This window comes from Mytilus trossulus, chromosome 6, assembly GCF_036588685.1.
Source record: "Mytilus trossulus isolate FHL-02 chromosome 6, PNRI_Mtr1.1.1.hap1, whole genome shotgun sequence".
NCBI lineage: Eukaryota > Metazoa > Mollusca > Bivalvia > Mytilida > Mytilidae > Mytilus > Mytilus trossulus.
In genome coordinates this window covers 382,143-402,224 of record NC_086378.1, presented here as the reverse complement: position 1 = coordinate 402,224, position 20,082 = coordinate 382,143, and the positions used below count along the sequence as shown (strand labels likewise).

The window sequence follows — 20,082 nt, the reverse complement described above, 5'->3', positions numbered from 1 at the left end:
GGCTGAAAATTTCAGGACAGGTAGACCTTGACCTAATAAATACTTTAACTTCTTGTCTTATTTGCTCTAAATGCTGGAGTTTTTGAGATATATGCCAAAAACTGCATTTTTTCCCGGTGTTCTATTTTTAGCCATGACGGCCATGTTTTTTGATGAAATTGAAAATAAAACACAAACTTTATTTTATACACCCTACTGATCATTCAGTTGAAGTTTTGTTAAATTTGGTAGAGTAGTTTTCGAGAAGATTTTTCAAAGTTAGCAAATATGATGAACAAATTGTGAAAAATTGTCATTAAAGGACAATAACCCCTTAAGGGGTTAATTGACGATTTTGGTCATATTAACTTATTTATAGATCTTACTTTGCTGATCATTTTTGCTGTTTACAGTTTATCTTTATCTATAATAATATTCAAGATAATGACCAAAAACTGCAAAATTTCCTTATAATTACCAATTAACAACATTGGGTTGTTTGATTCATCTGAAAATTTCAGGGCTGATAGATCTTGACCTAATGAACATTTTTACCAGATGTCAGATTTGTTCTAAATGCTTTGTTTTTGAGATATAAGCCAAAAACTGCATTTGCCCCCTATGTTCTATTTTTAGCAATGGCGACCATGTTTGTTGATAGATCAAAACTTTGGATACAATTTATAAACTAAGATACCCTAAGGAACATTCAGTTTAAGTTTGGAAGTATTTGGCCTAGTAGTTTCAGAGGAGAAGATTCTTGAAATAGTTTACGACGACGACAGACGACGGACAACGACGGACGCCAAGTGATGGCATAAGCTCACTTGGCCCTTCGTGTCAGGTGAGCTAATAAAAAATCTCAATGTTTATAGAACCTCTTCCATTAGACAAAATTTCCCAACAATCCACTATAAAATATTGTCTCAATATAAACAATATATAGTCTTCAATTACCTCCCTTTGGGTTAGGGTTAGGGTTAGGGAAATTTGTCCTTTTCTGGACATTATTTATAAATAAAGACAAAATTTTATGATACAAAGTCATGAAATATTGTCTTGGGGATACATTTTTATTAAACAATATTTTGCTTTATAAAATAGATATTTGTCAAAAAATAACATCCGGGGAAGTAGATACTTACGACTATTAGAGACAGTCTGTTCACAGGTGGCTCCAGTCAGTACATCTGGACAAGTACATGTACATTGAAAGTTAACAAAGCCTCCATTCTGACAGTTAGGTTTGTTGGTGCAGTGGTCTAAAAATAAATTATGAAAATATATATCAAAAACAAGAATGTATCTAAAGTACACGGTTTACCAATCCACACAATCATTTTCTATGTTTAGTGGAGTGTGAAAATGGGGACATTTAGATAAGAAAGATCATATCATAGGAAACAATGTGTACTAAGTTTCAAGTGGATTGGACTTCAACTTCATGAAAATATATCTTGACCAAAACTTTAACCTGAAGAGGGACAGAAGGACAGACAAACAAACTAAATTGGAATAAACTGCAGCGCCATGAGCGCACAAAACGTCCTTGGTCTTGTGTGGAAGTTTTATGCAATAATCATAAATAGTTTCTGAGTAAAGTTTATGCAATCACCATATATTGTTTTTGAGATATGTCCAGACATGTGAAACCCCCTCTTCTTTTTACAAAAAACTAAATATCACTACAATAAAATTTTGACTCAAACCCAAAAAGTATAGAGATCTTTAGATTAATATAAGAAAGTAGTGTTAAGTTTTAAGCAATAATCATAAATTGTTTATGAGATACAGTGCATCATGTAAAAAAAAACTCCTCCTTTTTTACAAAATACAGAACTCAAAATGAATTTTAAATATCACCAAAAAGTATACAGATCTTAAGATTAATGAAGTGTGTTAAGTTTTTTAAATAAAAGCAATAATTAAAAAATCATTTTTGTTGGTGCGACATGTGAAAAAAATAGACCCCTATTTTAGTTACAAAGTGCAGTAACTCAAAAAGTTTTAATCTTATTTTCACCAAAAAGTATACAGATCATTTGACCATCATTAGAAACAACTATATTAAGTTTCATGAAACTTGGATAAGTCATTCAAGTTACGGTGCAACATGTTAACTCCAGACAGACAGACAGACAGACAGCTGCACACCAGACATTAGTATTGATGGGCGTATAAAAACGAATAATATAAATGCCTTATTTTTAAAGACAAGTTACATTCCAAGATGTCTTTTAGTTATATCAGTCATTGGGTTGCCACCTAATTGATATGTATCTCAAATCTTCCTTTCTTCACAGATTGAAGCAAAGGGAACATTACAAATCTGACCTACCTGTACATTTATAAGCATCAGTAACATCTTGTATATCATAGAACTCTAAACCATCAGCTGAATCAGCCAAAAACTCTAATCTTTGATCTTTAAAGAGAATTGTTTTCTGGCCATTGTTGGTAAAGGCCTGCAAAAAAATCAAAAGTCAGTATAAGTCTAATACTACCGACTGTAAAATAAAAAATTTGTAAGGGTTCCGCGGAACCCAGTGTCTCGCCTCCTTTTGCTGTTAATCACAGACTCAACAAAAATGAGGAAAAAAATCAATAAAAATATTCATCTAGATACTAGCTTTTGATTATAAAAAAGCTTCTGTCCAAGTTTGGTACAAATCCAAAATAGTATAAGGAAGTTATTAAAATTTTAAAAACTTTATACCAGTTAAAGTGAAAGAGTGAAAGTGTTGTTTCCTGGCAGAAAATATAAGTCCATTTAAAAGTAAAATACATAAAAATAGATTTATTTGTTTACAAAATTTACTTCTGGATACTATCTTATGATGATAAACAAGCTTCTGTCCAAGTTTGGTACTTACATATAAACTATACTGCATAGATGATTCTGCATGATGATAAACAAGCTTCTGTCCAAGTTTGGTACTTACATATAAACTATACTGCATAGATGATTCTGCATGATGATAAACAAGCTTCTGCCCAAGTTTGGTACTTACATATAAACTATACTGCATAGATGATTCTGCATCGTACTTACATATAAACTATACTGCATAGATGATTCTGGTACTTACATATAAACTATACTGCATAGATGATTCTGCATCGTAAGGGTTGTTGTCTTGTGTGTTGGACTTGGCCATGTTATTATTTTGTACATATGCCTGTCCATTCCATGATGGCTTTACATTTGGCCAAGCAATACTGACGTAACCATCACGATCAGTTCTAGATTGTTCATGATGTCCTCCCATGGCATGCAACATTTCATGCACAGATGTGCTAACCTGCAAACAAGATTCTATCTTAAACAAGCAACAAATCTTTTTAGACACATAATTTAGTTGTAAACAAAAAAAAGTCCCTCTAGACCCATAGTTTAGTTGTAAACAATTTTGAAACAAATTCCCTTCGACACATAGTTTAGTTGCATACAATAAAAAAAAATCCCCTTAGTCACATAGTTCAGTTGCATACAATAAAACAAATTCCCCTTAGTCACATAGTTCAGTTGCATACAATAAAAAAAAATCCCCCTAGTCACATAGTTCAGTTGCATACAGTTATTATAAACAAATTCCCTTTACACCTATAGTCTTGTTTTAAACAAGAAACACCTACCCTTTAGACCCATAGTTTAGTTGTAGACAAGAAACAAATTCACCTTATACAAAATACCAACTAAACAGAAACAAATGATATATATTGTCTACTTTGTCAGACTTTTTATAAGCAAATATTCATGGTTTTTAATGAACATGTACACAAACAATAACTGCTATTATGATAGGTTATTTGTAGAAATGGCCATTGGTAATTCATTATTTAATTGACGCAAAAACAGGAGGTCCCATACACATAACAGAGGATCAAGTTATTTTTGTTGTATGTTTGTCTTTTGTTAATATGTTTATGAAAGGTGGTAACAAAAACACTGCATCTCACCTTAAATCTAAACTTTTTAATAGATGTTTAAGATTCATCCTAGTACTTGAGTACTCGCGAGTTTCATGACCAAGTATCTGAGTATTAAATTTCAGATCTTTTGACATCCCTTGTACTGATGTAATGCAACTTTATAGAAAAAATCAGAGCTATCACAAGAAGATTGATTGATTGTTGATTGCTTAACGTCCAGTGGCAAATTATCACAAGAAGATCCCATCAAACTAACTTAAGGAGAAAATTAAACATTTAAATTTTTTACAGCTAATTTCCTACAGCTTTTAGAGTAAAACTTTGGTTGGCTTGCTTGGTTTTTTTGTATAACCATTCACCCAAGCTTTGTGGTTGGCTTGCTTGGTTTTTTTGTATAACCATTCACCCAAGCTTTGTGGTTGGCTTGCTTGGTTTTTTTGTATAACCATTCACCCAAGCGTTGTGGTTGGCTTGCTTGGTTTTTTTGTATAACCATTCACCCAAGCTGTGTACTTAAGATTGACAAACAATAAATATAGGCAGACTTAAACCTGTAAATCATATGCTGATCCAGGGGGCACCCCTTTTGTGGGAAAAATTTGGTTGATTATATAGGGAATTACTGAAGCATGACTGGAGCGGGCAACCCTTTGGTCAGACAGTGGGCCCCCTTATAAAAAGTTCTGGATCTGCCAATATTATAGTTAAATTCAATTAGATGTTATCTAAATTACTATTGTACAATATAAAAACAAAGCAAGCACCAAAGTCTTGCTCTACATGCATTAGGAAATTAGCTGTAATTAATTAAAATTCACAGGACCATGACCTATGGGGCAGGGCCTCTAAATAGTTGTCAATCTAATATGTACTGAAAGTAATGCATCTTCATACAAAACATGAATGATCTATCACAAAACATGAATGATCTATCACAAAACATGAATGATCTATCACAAAACATGAATGATCTATCACAAAAGTAATGCATCTTCATACAAAACATGAATGATCTATCACAAAAGTAATGCATCTTCATACAAAACATGAATGATCTATCACAAAACATGAATGATCTATCACATGATCTATCACATGATCTATCACAAAAGGTTCCTATCAATCTAACTTAAGCAAAAAACTCAACTTAAACTTAAGTGTTGAAGTCATATTAACCAGCACTGGAAAAGCAACCACTTTGTCTCACTTTTCAACACAGGTGAAACAAAAACTAGTTGTAATCAGATATATGAAGATTAAAAGTAGTGGTTGTTTCAGGGTGGGACTAGGTTCAACTCCAATTTGATAAAAAAAACAAAAACAAAAAAAACTCATTTTTTGCATAAAATGCATATGGTTAAATGAGAATGGTAAATATTGATTTTTATGGCAAATACAGCCAACTTTAAAAAAAATCTTGGATCTGCCCCTGAAACATAAATTATACTTACGCTAATACAACCTGGTTCTGATAAGCTCACTGGCTGTACATTGTTACCATAAGGATTAACATTGCCGACATAGGACCAACATCCACTACAAATGTAATTAAACACTATACAATATGTGTACAATACAAATTGTCAAGCCAATACGTCCATATAATAATGACTCATATGTTATAAACTAATTATTAACTAATTTGATTCAGTTAGGGATAGTCACATGTTAAACTATATTTTAAAAGATAGAAAATGGCAAACAGCATAAAGCATATATATTGCATGTCTATTTCTAGAATACTATGGATTCATTATTGTTTATTGTGAGTTTTGTGAGAAGAGGAATACCATAAATTCAAACAAATTACAAATTTCCAATAGGCTTTTCTGCAGAGATTGGTACATCCACAAATATCCAAATAAATGTAAGTTTTCCTCAATCCACAAAAAATGATACCCACAAAAAATTATTTAATAACATTAAATGAAAATTATTTTCAGTTCAATATCAATAAAAATGTACATACCCTTCATTTATAAATGTAACAACATTAGAGTGTCCAAGAGCTGATGGATTGAATAGGGGATCACTGGTTGTTTAAAAGTGTACATACCTTTCATTTATAAATGTAACAACATTAGAGAGTCCAAGAGCTGATGGATTGAATAGGGAATCACTGGTTGTTTAAAAGTGTACATACCCTTCATTTATAAATGTACCAACATTAGAGTGTCCAAGAGCTGATGGATTGAATAGGGGATCACTGGTTGTTTAAAAGTGTGCATACCCTTCATTTATAAATGTAACAACATTAGAGTGTCCAAGAGCTGATGAGTCGAATAGGGGATCACTGGTTGTTTAAAAGTGTATACACCCTTCATTTATAAATGTAACAACATTAGAGTGTCCAAGAGCTGATGGATTGAATAGGGAATCACTGGTTGTTTAAAAGTGTACATACCCTCCATTTATAAATGTAACAACATTAGAGTGTCCAAGAGCTGATGGATTGAATAGGGGATCACTGGTTGTTTAAAAGTGTACCTACCTTTCATTTATAAATGTAACAACATTAGAGTGTCCAAGAGCTGATGGATTGAATAGGGGATCACTGGTTGTTTAAAAGTGTACATACCCTTCATTTATAAATGTAACAACATAAGAGTGTCCAAGAGCTGATGAATTGAATAGGGGATCAATGGTTGTTTAAAAATGTACATACCTTTCATTTATAAATGTAACAACATTAGAGTGTCCAAGAGCTGATGGATTGAATAGGGAATCACTGGTTGTTTAAAAGTTTACATACCCTCCATTTATAAATGTAACAACATTAGAGTGTCCAAGAGCTGATGAGTCGAATAGGGGATCACTGGTTGTTTAAAAGTGTGCATACCCTTCATTTATAAATTAGCATATTAATCTATTGCAATAAAAAATCATAATTTCAAATAAAATTTGTAGATTTAGCTAACTAAGTCCTTATATTAGTATAAAATAACATTCGTTTATAGTGGAACATTGTTTTAACAATTTATTAGCTACAATTAAAATTTGCTTGATAGTCCCTCTCTGTGATCACTAAAAATATAGCTCTGGCTCATTTCCCAATCAATCTATCATGAAGGGAAGTAATTTCATGCAATTTTCATTCATAGTCTATTTCAAAAATGATTAAAAGTTCTTTATATTGGTATGTAAAAATTTTAAACGTTTCAAATTTATGAAATTATATTCGTACATCAATTGTTTTGATACATCAATAACAAAAACTGAAATATATTGCATTGATTCATTTTGTTATTATTCAAAATTATATCAGAAACCTATATATATAAACATAATTATAAAAAAAATAAACCATTTAAGGGGAGACAATTCTCGTATAACTTTTTCGAATTGGCACATAATACCACGGAATGTCACTCATCATACAAATGGCACATCCATATAATTAATTAACTGCGCAATCGTGCTCCACCTTCGATGATGATTCTAAATTATAAATATAACCAAAAGTTCTTAATCTATAGAAAGTGAAGACTAATGAAAGCTAACCCACTGTAAAAATATTTTTTTGCACTTTTTTTAAAACTTCCTCACGAAAATTCTCGAGCAACTTGACTTTAATAGCTCAAAATTAAAGTTTTTTCAGAATATTTGAATAAAGTAGTTACAGATTATTCGCTTATCAAAGTGTAAGACGCAATAAAAATCGTATGCTTGCACAATCTTACCGAAATACGGATTTAATTAAGTCCTAAACATTTTGACATTTCTTCGTATATTTTTATCGAAAACCGGTTTAAACAAATCACAAATAGGTGTTAAGATCCGACTAAATACCTATTTCCCGATATGGTCAGGTAAAATTGCTATATAAATGTAACAACATTAGAGTGTCCAAGAGCTGATGAGTCGAATAGGGGATCACTGGTTGTTTAAAAGTGTATACACCCTTCATTTATAAATGTAACAACATTAGAGTGTCCAAGAGCTGATGGATTGAATAGGGGATCACTGGTTGTTTAAAAGTGTACATACCCTTCATTTATAAATGTAACAACATTAGAGTGTCCAAGAGCTGATGAGTCGAATAGGGGATCAATGGTTGTTTAAAAGTGTATATACCCTTCATTTATAAATGTAACAACATTAGAGTGTCCAAGAGCTGATGGATTGAATAGGGGATCACTGGTTGTTTAAAGTGTACATACCCTTCATTTATAAATGTAACAACATAAGAGTGTCCAAGAGCTGATGAATTGAATAGGGGATCACTGGTTGTTTAAAAGTGTATACACCCTTCATTTATAAATGTAACAACATTAGAGTGTCCAAAAGCTGATGGATTGAATAGGGGATCACTGGTTGTTTAAAAGTGTACATACCCTTCATTTATAAATGTAACAACATTGAGGGGGGGCTAGAGGGGGTCTCATCCCGATTTCCCGGTTTTAATATCAGGAAATCCCGAAATCCCGGACATATTTTGTTAAAAATCCCGTTCCCGATAAATTTGTTCCCAAATTTTTAAGTTTAAAGTTTCAATGCTTACGATTTAAACGTCTCTGGTATGCTTGATATTCAAAGTCTTTCAGCGTAACAAGACAATAACAATCAAAACCAAGGAGTAAACAAAGACTCATCAAACCAAAGGACATTTACATCAACAGATATGAATAATAATTACGAAAACAACATGAACTCCACTAAAATAGGGAGTGAATCCAGGTGCTCAGTAAGGGTAAGCACCCGTCGTGTTATTTCTTTGTTCAGTTCGGAGTTGATAGAAGATTATTATGACTCAGGAAGAATATCAGATATGATTTCTGACACACTTTGGTCATAATGGCCAATCAGCTCAGTAAGGCGACCGTAAAATTTCTTGAGTGATAACCTTAAATTGATTGATTCATAGCCCTGTCTAAGCAACTTTTGAGAAAGCAGCATTCCTCGTTCAACAAAATCAACGTACTTTGAGCTAGCTCTAGAGTAACGTATCAATTGAGACACATATACTGCATATGCTGGTGCCGCTGGGATGTTACTATACAGAAATGGAAAGGTGACTATAGTAAAATTAAAATCATTGCGTTTGTCATAAATTTTGATATTCAACCTACCGCGCATCAGTAGTCATTTCGAGAAAAAGGTCTAAATATGAAGCAGATTTATCTGTGTCGGTAGTATCTTCCATTTCAAATTCACTTGGATATATTATTATTTTATTAAATGTAAGTGATCACTGAAACTTCTATTACCAAGAGACAGTACACCATCAATATACCGAAAGATGAAATTAAAAGACTGGGCTTATTTCTTTTCAGCTATCTGTTCAAGCCCTTGGATAAATTCTGCGTCATAGGAATATAAAATCCAAATCTGCAAGTAGAGGAGCACAAAGTCATGGTACCCATTGGGGTTCAAATAGTCTGTTGGAAGATCAAACCTCCAAATTCAACAAATATGTTGTCAATCAAAAAGTCCAGCATGGCAGTGATATCCTCGTTGGTATATTTTTTCCCTTACTCTGTATGATTTTTTACAAAGTAAGCTGAATAGTCCAAGATATTTAAAACGTCTATACTGCCCTTTTTGTTAAAGAAACACAAGCTGACGAGTTCTTTCAGTCGAGCTTTAAGTTTAGTATTTGAATAGTGGTAACAAAGAGTTGAACACTTAATTGTTTTAAAGTTGGTACAATGGTTTAATGATTGAGATTGTAAATTCACAAATATCTCTATATGACGTTTCGGAATATTTCTGTAGTCCTTCTTTGACTGCAGTGAGTATGGCAGTTTCTAACTTTAGAAAGGGTTTAAGTGGAACACTTAGAAGAACCCGCAATATACCTTTCCTTATAAGTATTCTTGTAAACTTAGGAATATAAGGATTGATCATAGAAGATCCTGGTATTCATCCTTTGGATTAACACCAAAGGAGATTAGAACCGATTTGTGGTTTTCCAGGATCTCCTGCTTCGTAAGCGTACTTAAGTGTATATGTAGGATTTCCAAGTGTGACATTTATCCCCAGTTCCTTCATCAGGCAGTCAATGTAGTGTTTCTTGCAAACAAAAACAAAAGTGTTTGAGGATTGGTCAGCTAGAACAACAACATATTTGTCATGGAGACAAGACAGTTCCTCTTTGACCCTAGGGTCTTTAAAGATGGACGGAGCTTTTGTACTAATAAACCCTTTAAGCTTACCTACTCTTATCTGAATCAATGACCTCACTGATTTTACCCACTGCGAAAGAGTGTCAACCTCAACCTTTTCTCTTTATGCCCAGTCTTTTGCACAATTCTCAATAGAATCCATTAGTGAGTTTGAAGTTCTGCTTCCAATTGATTGGCTATGGCTCTCTGTATTTTGAACCCTTGGACAAAAGTTGTCTCAACTTGTAGTTATATTGACTATGTTTAGGTCTCCAGAAATAAGAATATATGTATTATCAATATAAACGTGACGTCAAGCTGCATATAAGCATTTTTTTCTCGTAAATCTTCAGTAGCCAGTCAGAAAAATGGACAAATTCTAGTTCAAGTCAATACAAGAACCTATAGGATAAGCACTGGGATCGTTTTGTAACGGAGAGAAATTTGAATTTATTGAGTCACAATTCGAAAAACCACTGAACAAAACACAAACAGAACTACAAATGTCACTTATGAGATTTCCAACTTGACCATGCTTAAGTAGTCGAAACGATTTACATTATGAAAAAAAAAACCCAGATGGTAAGACACTTGTTAGGATAGATGACCGTACTTAGTGCATATGTAATTACACAATTGATTACCAACAAGAAGCTGATCGACCGACACTGGGAAAATTTACAAAAGTAGAAAGATAAGCTTATTTTATGTAGAAAACATTTTTTTTAAAATAAAAAAATCATGTTAGTCCGCGACTTTAACAATTTTGTTAAATTTTTTTTTTTTCTCTGATCTGGATCTACTCTTTTTCTAGATGAATTCTGATTGAAGTATAATGAAAATGGCATTTTTGTCTGTCCATGGTACAGTTTTTTGTCAATCCCGTTATATTTCAACATACAAATCCCGATTTCCCGTGGCTAAAAACGTGGATTTCCCGTATCACGATATTTTTCTATCCCGAATTCCCGATCTTTAAACAAGGCAATCCCAGTTTCCCGATGCTAAAAAAGGCCGATCCCGGCGTCCCGAAAATGGTCTCGCCCCCCCTCAACATTAGAGTGTCCAAAAGCTGATGGATTAAATAGGGGATCAGTGGTTGTTTAAAAGTGTATACACCCTTCATTTATAAATGTAACAACATTAGAGTGTCCAAGAGCTGTAGGATTGAATAGGGGATCACTGGTTGTTTAAAAGTGCATACACCCTTCATTTATAAATGTAACAACATTAGAGTGTCCAAGAGCTGATGGATTGAATAGGGGATCACTGGTTGTTTAAAAGTGCATACACCCTTCATTTATAAATGTAACAACATTAGAGTGTCCAAGAGCTGATGGATTGAATAGGGGATCACTGGTTGTTTAAAAGTGTATACACCCTTCATTTATAAATGTAACAACATTAGAGTGTCCAAGAGCTGATGGATTGAATAGGGGATCACTGGTTGTTTAAAAGTGTACCTACCCTTCATTTATAAATGTAACCACATTAGAGTGTCCAAGAGCTGATGAGTCAAATAGGGGATCACTGGTTGTTTAAAAGTGTACATATCCTTCATTTATAAATGTAACAACATTAGAGTGTCCAAGAACTGATGGATTGAATCGGGGATCACTGGTTGTTTAAAGTGTACATACCCTGCATTTATAAATGTAACAACATTAGAGTGTCCAAGAGCTGATGGATTGAATAGGGGATCAATGGTTGTTTAAAAATGTACATACCCTTCATTTATAAATGTAACAACATTAGAGTGTCCAAGAGCTGATGGATTGAATAGGGGATCACTGGTTGTTTAAAAATGTACATACCCTTCATTTATAAATGTACCAACATTAGAGTGTCCAAGAGTTGATGGATTGAATAGGGGATCACTGGTTGTTTAAAGTGTACATACCCTGCATTTATAAATGTAACAACATTAGAGTGTCCAAGAGCTGATGGATTGAATAGGGGATCACTGGTTGTTTAAAAGTGTACCTACCCTTCATTTATAAATGTACCAACATTAGAGTGTCCAAGAGTTGATGGATTAAATAGGGGATCACTGGTTGTTTAAAGTGTACATACCCTTCATTTATAAATGTAACAACATTAGAGTGTCCAAGAGCTGATGGATTGAATAGGGGATCACTGGTTGTTTAAAAGTGTACCTACCTTTCATTTATAAATGTAACAACATTAGAGTGTTCAAGAGCTGATGGATTGAATAGGAGATCACTGGTTGTTTAAAAGTGTACACACCCTTCATTTATAAATGTAACAACATTAGAGTGTCCAAGAGCTGATGGATTGAATAGGGGATCACTGGTTGTTTAAAAGTGTATACACCCTTCATTTATAAATGTAACAACATTAGAGTGTCCAAGAGCTGATGGATTGAATAGGGGATCACTGGTTGTTTAAAAGTGTACCTACCCTTCATTTATAAATGTAACAACATTAGAGTGTCCAAGAGCTGATGAGTCAAATAGGGGATCACTGGTTGTTTAAAAGTGTACATATCCTTCATTTATAAATGTAACAACATTAGAGTGTCCAAGAACTGATGGATTGAATCGGGGATCACTGGTTGTTTAAAGTGTACATACCCTGCATTTATAAATGTAACAACATTAGAGTGTCCAAGAGCTGATGGATTGAATAGGGGATCAATGGTTGTTTAAAAATGTACATACCCTTCATTTATAAATGTAACAACATTAGAGTGTCCAAGAGCTGATGGATTGAATAGGGGATCACTGGTTGTTTAAAAATGTACATACCCTTCATTTATAAATGTACCAACATTAGAGTGTCCAAGAGTTGATGGATTGAATAGGGGATCACTGGTTGTTTAAAGTGTACATACCCTGCATTTATAAATGTAACAACATTAGAGTGTCCAAGAGCTGATGGATTGAATAGGGGATCACTGGTTGTTTAAAAGTGTACCTACCCTTCATTTATAAATGTACCAACATTAGAGTGTCCAAGAGTTGATGGATTAAATAGGGGATCACTGGTTGTTTAAAGTGTACATACCCTTCATTTATAAATGTAACAACATTAGAGTGTCCAAGAGCTGATGGATTGAATAGGGGATCACTGGTTGTTTAAAAGTGTACCTACCTTTCATTTATAAATGTAACAACATTAGAGTGTTCAAGAGCTGATGGATTGAATAGGAGATCACTGGTTGTTTAAAAGTGTACATACCCTTCATTTATAAATGTAACAACATTAGAGTGTCCAAGAGCTGATGGATTGAATAGGGGATCACTGGTTGTTTAAAAGTGTACCTACCTTTCATTTATAAATGTAACAACATTAGAGTGTCCAAGAGTTGATGGATTGAATAGGGGATCACTGGTTGTTTAAAGTGTACATACCCTGCATTTATAAATGTAACAACATTAGAGTGTCCAAGAGCTGATGGATTGAATAGGGGATCACTGGTTGTTTAAAAGTGTACCTACCCTTCATTTATAAATGTACCAACATTAGAGTGTCCAAGAGTTGATGGATTAAATAGGGGATCACTGGTTGTTTAAAGTGTACATACCCTTCATTTATAAATGTAACAACATTAGAGTGTCCAAGAGCTGATGGATTGAATAGGGGATCACTGGTTGTTTAAAAGTGTACCTACCTTTCATTTATAAATGTAACAACATTAGAGTGTTCAAGAGCTGATGGATTGAATAGGAGATCACTGGTTGTTTAAAAGTGTACACACCCTTCATTTATAAATGTAACAACATTAGAGTGTCCAAGAGCTGATGGATTGAATAGGGGATCACTGGTTGTTTAAAAGTGTATACACCCTTCATTTATAAATGTAACAACATTAGAGTGTCCAAGAGCTGATGGATTGAATAGGGGATCACTGGTTGTTTAAAAGTGTACCTACCCTTCATTTATAAATGTAACAACATTAGAGTGTCCAAGAGCTGATGAGTCAAATAGGGGATCACTGGTTGTTTAAAAGTGTACATATCCTTCATTTATAAATGTAACAACATTAGAGTGTCCAAGAACTGATGGATTGAATCGGGGATCACTGGTTGTTTAAAGTGTACATACCCTGCATTTATAAATGTAACAACATTAGAGTGTCCAAGAGCTGATGGATTGAATAGGGGATCAATGGTTGTTTAAAAATGTACATACCCTTCATTTATAAATGTAACAACATTAGAGTGTCCAAGAGCTGATGGATTGAATAGGGGATCACTGGTTGTTTAAAAATGTACATACCCTTCATTTATAAATGTACCAACATTAGAGTGTCCAAGAGTTGATGGATTGAATAGGGGATCACTGGTTGTTTAAAGTGTACATACCCTGCATTTATAAATGTAACAACATTAGAGTGTCCAAGAGCTGATGGATTGAATAGGGGATCACTGGTTGTTTAAAAGTGTACCTACCCTTCATTTATAAATGTACCAACATTAGAGTGTCCAAGAGTTGATGGATTAAATAGGGGATCACTGGTTGTTTAAAGTGTACATACCCTTCATTTATAAATGTAACAACATTAGAGTGTCCAAGAGCTGATGGATTGAATAGGGGATCACTGGTTGTTTAAAAGTGTACCTACCTTTCATTTATAAATGTAACAACATTAGAGTGTTCAAGAGCTGATGGATTGAATAGGAGATCACTGGTTGTTTAAAAGTGTACATACCCTTCATTTATAAATGTAACAACATTAGAGTGTCCAAGAGCTGATGGATTGAATAGGGGATCACTGGTTGTTTAAAAGTGTTCCTACCTTTCATTTATAAATGTAACAACATTAGAGTGTTCAAGAGCTGATGGATTGAATAGGAGATCACTGGTTGTTTAAAAGTGTACATACCCTTCATTTATAAATGTAACAACATTAGAGTGTCCAAGAGCTGATGGATTGAATAGGGGATCACTGGTTGTTTAAAAGTGTACCTACCTTTCATTTATAAATGTAACAACATTAGAGTGTTCAAGAGCTGATGGATTGAATAGGAGATCACTGGTTGTTTAAAAGTGTACATACCCTTCATTTATAAATGTAACAACATTAGAGTGTTCAAGAGCTGATGGATTAAATAGGGGATCACTGGTTGTTTAAAGTGTACATACCCTTCATTTATAAATGTAACAACATTAGAGTGTCCAAGAGCTGATGGATTGAATAGGGGATCACTGGTTGTTTAAAAGTGTACATACCTTTCATTTATAAATGTAACAACATTAGAGTGTCCAAGAGCTGATGGATTGAATAGGGGATCACTGGTTGTTTAAAAGTGTACATACCCTCCATTTATAAATGTAACAACATTAGAGTGTCCAAGAGCTGATGGATTGAATAGGGAATCACTGGTTGTTTAAAAGTGTACATACCCTGCATTTATAAATGTAACAACATTAGAGTGTCCAAGAGCTGATGAGTCGAATCGGGTATCACTGGTTGTTTAAAAGTGTACATACCCTTCATTTATAAATGTTACAACATTAGAGTGTCCAAGAGCTGATGGATTGAATAGGGGATCACTGGTTGTTTAAAAGTGTACATACCCTGCATTTATAAATGTAACAACATTAGAGTGTCCAAGAGCTGTTGAGTTGAATAGGGGATCACTGGTTGTTACCCATTTAACACAGGTGTAGTCATTGACCTGTTGAATGGCTTTGTTGATCACTGTCTGAGCATTTGCAGCTGTAATAAGAAACAAGTGGCTTTCAGATTAGAAGCCCACATGATTTTCCTGCACGATAATGATATTTGAAAATCTGGACCCTCAAACAGGATCAAGTAAAAAACAAAACAATTTTTGTAGGATTCCCAAATGGAAAGGCCAAAATCAATCTATGTATCATTTTTCAATACTTAAAGGTGTACAACTCAACAATGGATTGCCTGATTGGGTGAACAGAGATAGGAGCCAAAAACAGCAATTTACCCTATGTACTATTTTTAGCCATGTCAGCCATCTTGGCTTGCAGGGAATTGTCATTGGACACATTTTTTAAATAAAATACCCTAATGATGATTGTGGACAAATTCAATATACAGAGAATCACAGTTTACCAAGGACGTACGAGCCGCGGTATAATTGCATTAATGTATACACCATGTACGGGAATATGTCGGACCCCTTCTAGGATTTGCATATTTGTAAAAATCAGATATGTCTATCAAAGAGTATTAGATACTTACATTTTTCATGTATAAACAACAAACACAGCTACTATCAAAGAGTATTAGATACTTACATTTTTCATGTATAAACAACAAACACAGCTATTTACCAACTTAATTTAAAATATTTATAAACAAAGAAAGCTAAGTTACAAATGATGGAATAATAAGTTCACATATATTTCTTTTTCGTACTTTAAATTAACCAAAAGATAATCAAGATAACTAAAACAAACACTATAGTTCAGATACAAATAAGATTAAACTTAAGGGAAACAAAAACAAAAAACTCACAAATTTCTATAATATGAATATATAATATAGGCTTACACCTAAACAATGAAAATTCTAAAACATTTACTCGAAATGTTTTTTTATACAAGGTAATCTGGCGCAATACCCGCAAGGGTAGTCGCCATTAAACTCTATTTAGTAGTAATAGTGTACAAGTTTGGTTAAATTTATCTGAGTAGTTAGAGAGGAGAAGATTTTTGTAATCAAAGTGATGGATATCACTCATGGAAAGATTAGAACAGTAGTTTGAATTATTTCATATTAAGGTATGGTGGGGAAAAATTAACATTCATACAGCAGTATTGCTGAAAATTGCATTTGTCTTTAGAAGGAAACTTGCTTTTTCAGTATGAGGATAAAATGAGCTCAAATTAAATGGGTCTCTTAATTTGCACAATTTTATTTAAACTGCAGTTTATATTTTATGGAAATTATGTTGCCGGTTCTGAACATGTTTAAAAAAAAAAATAATCTTCTAGAAAATGTTACCAACTATCCTTGTAAGACATAAATTTAGACCAACAGCTAAAAACTTTAAAGTGCCAGCAGAAAAAAACAGAGGTTATATGGCATTGAAGATTAAAAGTTTTAAAGTGCCTTTTGATCAATTTTTAAAGTATTTTTCAATACAGGTCATTGAAAATGTACTTTTTCAACGTAATCCAATTAAAAAACTTATTTTATTGAAATGTGGATTCTTTCTTGATTGCAAAAATATTTATTTACTTTAAATAAAAATTCAAATGACTAAAATAGACATAATGCATGTAATGATTGATGGGAAATAAACAATGGTTTGTTATAATCAAAAGTTTTAAATTTTTTAAACTGTTTCAAGCCAATTCCTGATAAAAAAAAGTGAACTAATCTAAATTGTTGATTAATTACAGATGAGTATTGGCTATTTATCAAGTAAATTATAGGCCATACTTGAATACCTTTTATATATTCATATTTTATTTTTTTAAGATCTTGTTAATTCATTAATCATTTATCTTTCAGATATAATTTTCAGAATCACTTTTTGTAATGTAGATCAAAAGTAATTTGCAATAAATAAATCTATCACCCTTATAAATATCAAATATCTAATATACACATTTGTGTATTCAATTATGAGGTCAAGTACTTGTTTATTAAGAATTAGATGTATATTGGAGGGTCTGTGTAAATATGTAAGACTGAGGTTGATAGGTAATTTGGTCAATTTGATTGGCAGTTTAGGAGGTGGGGCATTGTAATTAAAGGTCCACCTTGTCTCTGATTGTTTAGTGATAATGACAGTGTCAATCATACTAGTTGAATCAATACCCACTTACCTAATCAAAATGTTTTTAAAAAAGCCTGCACATCAACACACCTTAATGACATGCATTCTTAAAATAGAACTGCTCGAATAATATACCCAGTTTTTATGTGTATTATGTGCAAATACATGAGAACCATAGGGAACTATATTTTAGTGTAAATACATTTAGTAACAGTAGGTAACCTGTCATGTTGTTAAGGAGGGTGGTGCCTAAGTAAAGATTTAGAACAAGTTCTAATCTTTCCAAAAAATCATAAACATGAGTTGGTCCAGTAGGACCCCTTTTTGACCCCAAAATATAGTGGTTTTACAAAATTGTTAAAATGTAAACTTTTAGTTATTTATTTGACAGTAGAACGCTTTTGCTACATAAATATGGGGCTGTTTTTGACAATACAATGCACATATATCAGGTACTAGCACCAATAAGTCATGACAAATTACTGAAATCTTCACAGTTTTAGCATTTTAGTTAAATTTTGGACAGTTTTCGTGTAAAACAAAAGTGGACGCATTTGTGTTCAACCTTTATATTGAAATGTAAGTTGTATTTTAAGATTAAACATAACATATAAAGGTTGAGGATGAACACCGATGCAGCCACTTTCATTTTTGACAAAAACCATGTGAAAAAGTGACATTTTTTTGCATTTTTGGTAGATTTTTCATGTTGAGCTTGAATCAGATCATTTTTAATGATTAAATCAGTTGAAATCATTCACATAAACTAATTGATTCAAATGAAATAGAAACTTAAGTGTTTAAAAAGTGGTCACATATTTTGTCAGATGAACCTGAAATTTGAAGCCTATAAATCAGTCCTTACCAGACCTACTCCTTAACAAACAAGAGGCTCTATAAGAGCCTGTGTCGCTCACCTTGGTCTATGTGAATATTAAACAAAGGAAGCAGATGTATTCATGACAAAATTGTGTTTTGATGATGGTGATGTGTTTGTACATCTTACTTTATTGAACATTCTTGCTGCTTACAATTATCTCTATCTATAATGAACTTGGTCCAGTAGTTTCAGTGCAAAATGTTAGTAAAAATTTACAAATTTTATGAAAATTGTTAAAAAATTACTATAAAGGACAATAACTCCTTAGGGGGTCAACTGACCATTTCGGTCATGTTGACTTGTTTGCTGAACATTATTGCTGTTTACAGTTTATCTCTATCTATAATAATATTCTAGATAATAACCAAAAACAGCAAAATTTCCTTAAAATTACCAATTCAGGTGCAGCAACCCAACAACGGGTTTGTTGATTCATCTGAAAATTTCAGGGCAGATAGATCTTGATGTGATAAACATTTTTACCCCATGTCAGATTTGCCCTTAATGCTTAAGTTTTTGAGTTATAAGCCAAAAACTGCATTTTACCCCTATGTTCTATTTTTAGCTGTGGCGGCCATCTTGGTTGGGTAGTCAAGACATTGGACACATTTTTTAAACTAGATACCCAAAAGATGATTGTGGCCAAGTTTAGATTATTTTGGCCCATTAGTTTGAGAGGAGAAGATTTTTGTAAAAGATTACTAAGATTTATGAAAAAATGGTTAAAAATTTACTATAAAGGGAAATAAATCCTAAAGGGGTCAACTGACCATTTTGGTTTGTTGTCTTTTTTGAAGATCTTTAATACTTTGCTGAACATTATTGCTATTTACACCATGTCAGATGTGCTCTAAATGCTTTGGTTTCAGAGATATAAGTGAAAGTCTACATTTTACCCCTATGTTCTATTTTTAGTCATGTCAGCCATCTTGGTTGTTTGACAAGGTCACCGGACGGATTTTTTTAAAACTAAATACCCTAATGATGATTGTGGCCAGGTTTGGTTAAATTGGGACCAGTGGTTTTAGAGGAGAAGTTTTTTGTAAATGTTAACACATGACGGACACCAAGTGTATAAAAAAGGTCACTTGACCTTTCAGGTCGGGTGAGCTAAAAAGTGTGTTATGTATACTATATAGAGTCCAGTACTTACACATGTTAAACATACTATAAGGAACAATTCCATTTTTCCAAAGCCAAGGGGTATAAGTGTCAAAATTTCTCTTTCTGCCACTTGAGTAACGCTGGAAAAAAACAGAAGGTACTATAAACAAACTTATTTTCACAAGTTTTTGTGATTATAACACAATGTTGACTGCTGCAGCCTTATTTGGGACAATTCTACCTATTGTGTTGGTTTGTTTTGTTCACACATTGTTGTCAATGATGGAATTTGGTAAAACTGTCATACAAGTGATCAGAAAGGTTTAGCAGGCTATGACACCAGGTTTAA

General features: G+C 33.1%; 1 protein-coding gene across 5 annotated transcripts in view; it reads right to left on the bottom strand.

The window, feature by feature from the left end:
• LOC134720545 (MAM and LDL-receptor class A domain-containing protein 1-like) overlaps positions 1–20,082 on the bottom strand; it is a 117,755-nt gene that overhangs the window by 68,305 nt on the left and 29,368 nt on the right. For 3 of the 5 annotated variants that reach the window (XM_063582856.1, XM_063582858.1, XM_063582859.1), the window contains 6 exons: positions 19,783–19,873; positions 15,561–15,702; positions 5,364–5,448; positions 3,069–3,281; positions 2,318–2,444; positions 1,125–1,241 (listed from right to left, as the gene is read on the bottom strand). In XM_063582856.1, coding sequence (XP_063438926.1) covers positions 1,125–1,241; positions 2,318–2,444; positions 3,069–3,281; positions 5,364–5,448; positions 15,561–15,702; positions 19,783–19,873 — 775 coding nt within the window. Of the gene's footprint in view, positions 1–1,124; positions 1,242–2,317; positions 2,445–3,068; positions 3,282–5,363; positions 5,449–15,386; positions 15,459–15,560; positions 15,703–19,782; positions 19,874–20,082 lie in introns of all 5 variants that reach the window. The other 2 variants (XM_063582857.1, XM_063582860.1) reach the window with 1 other exon arrangement.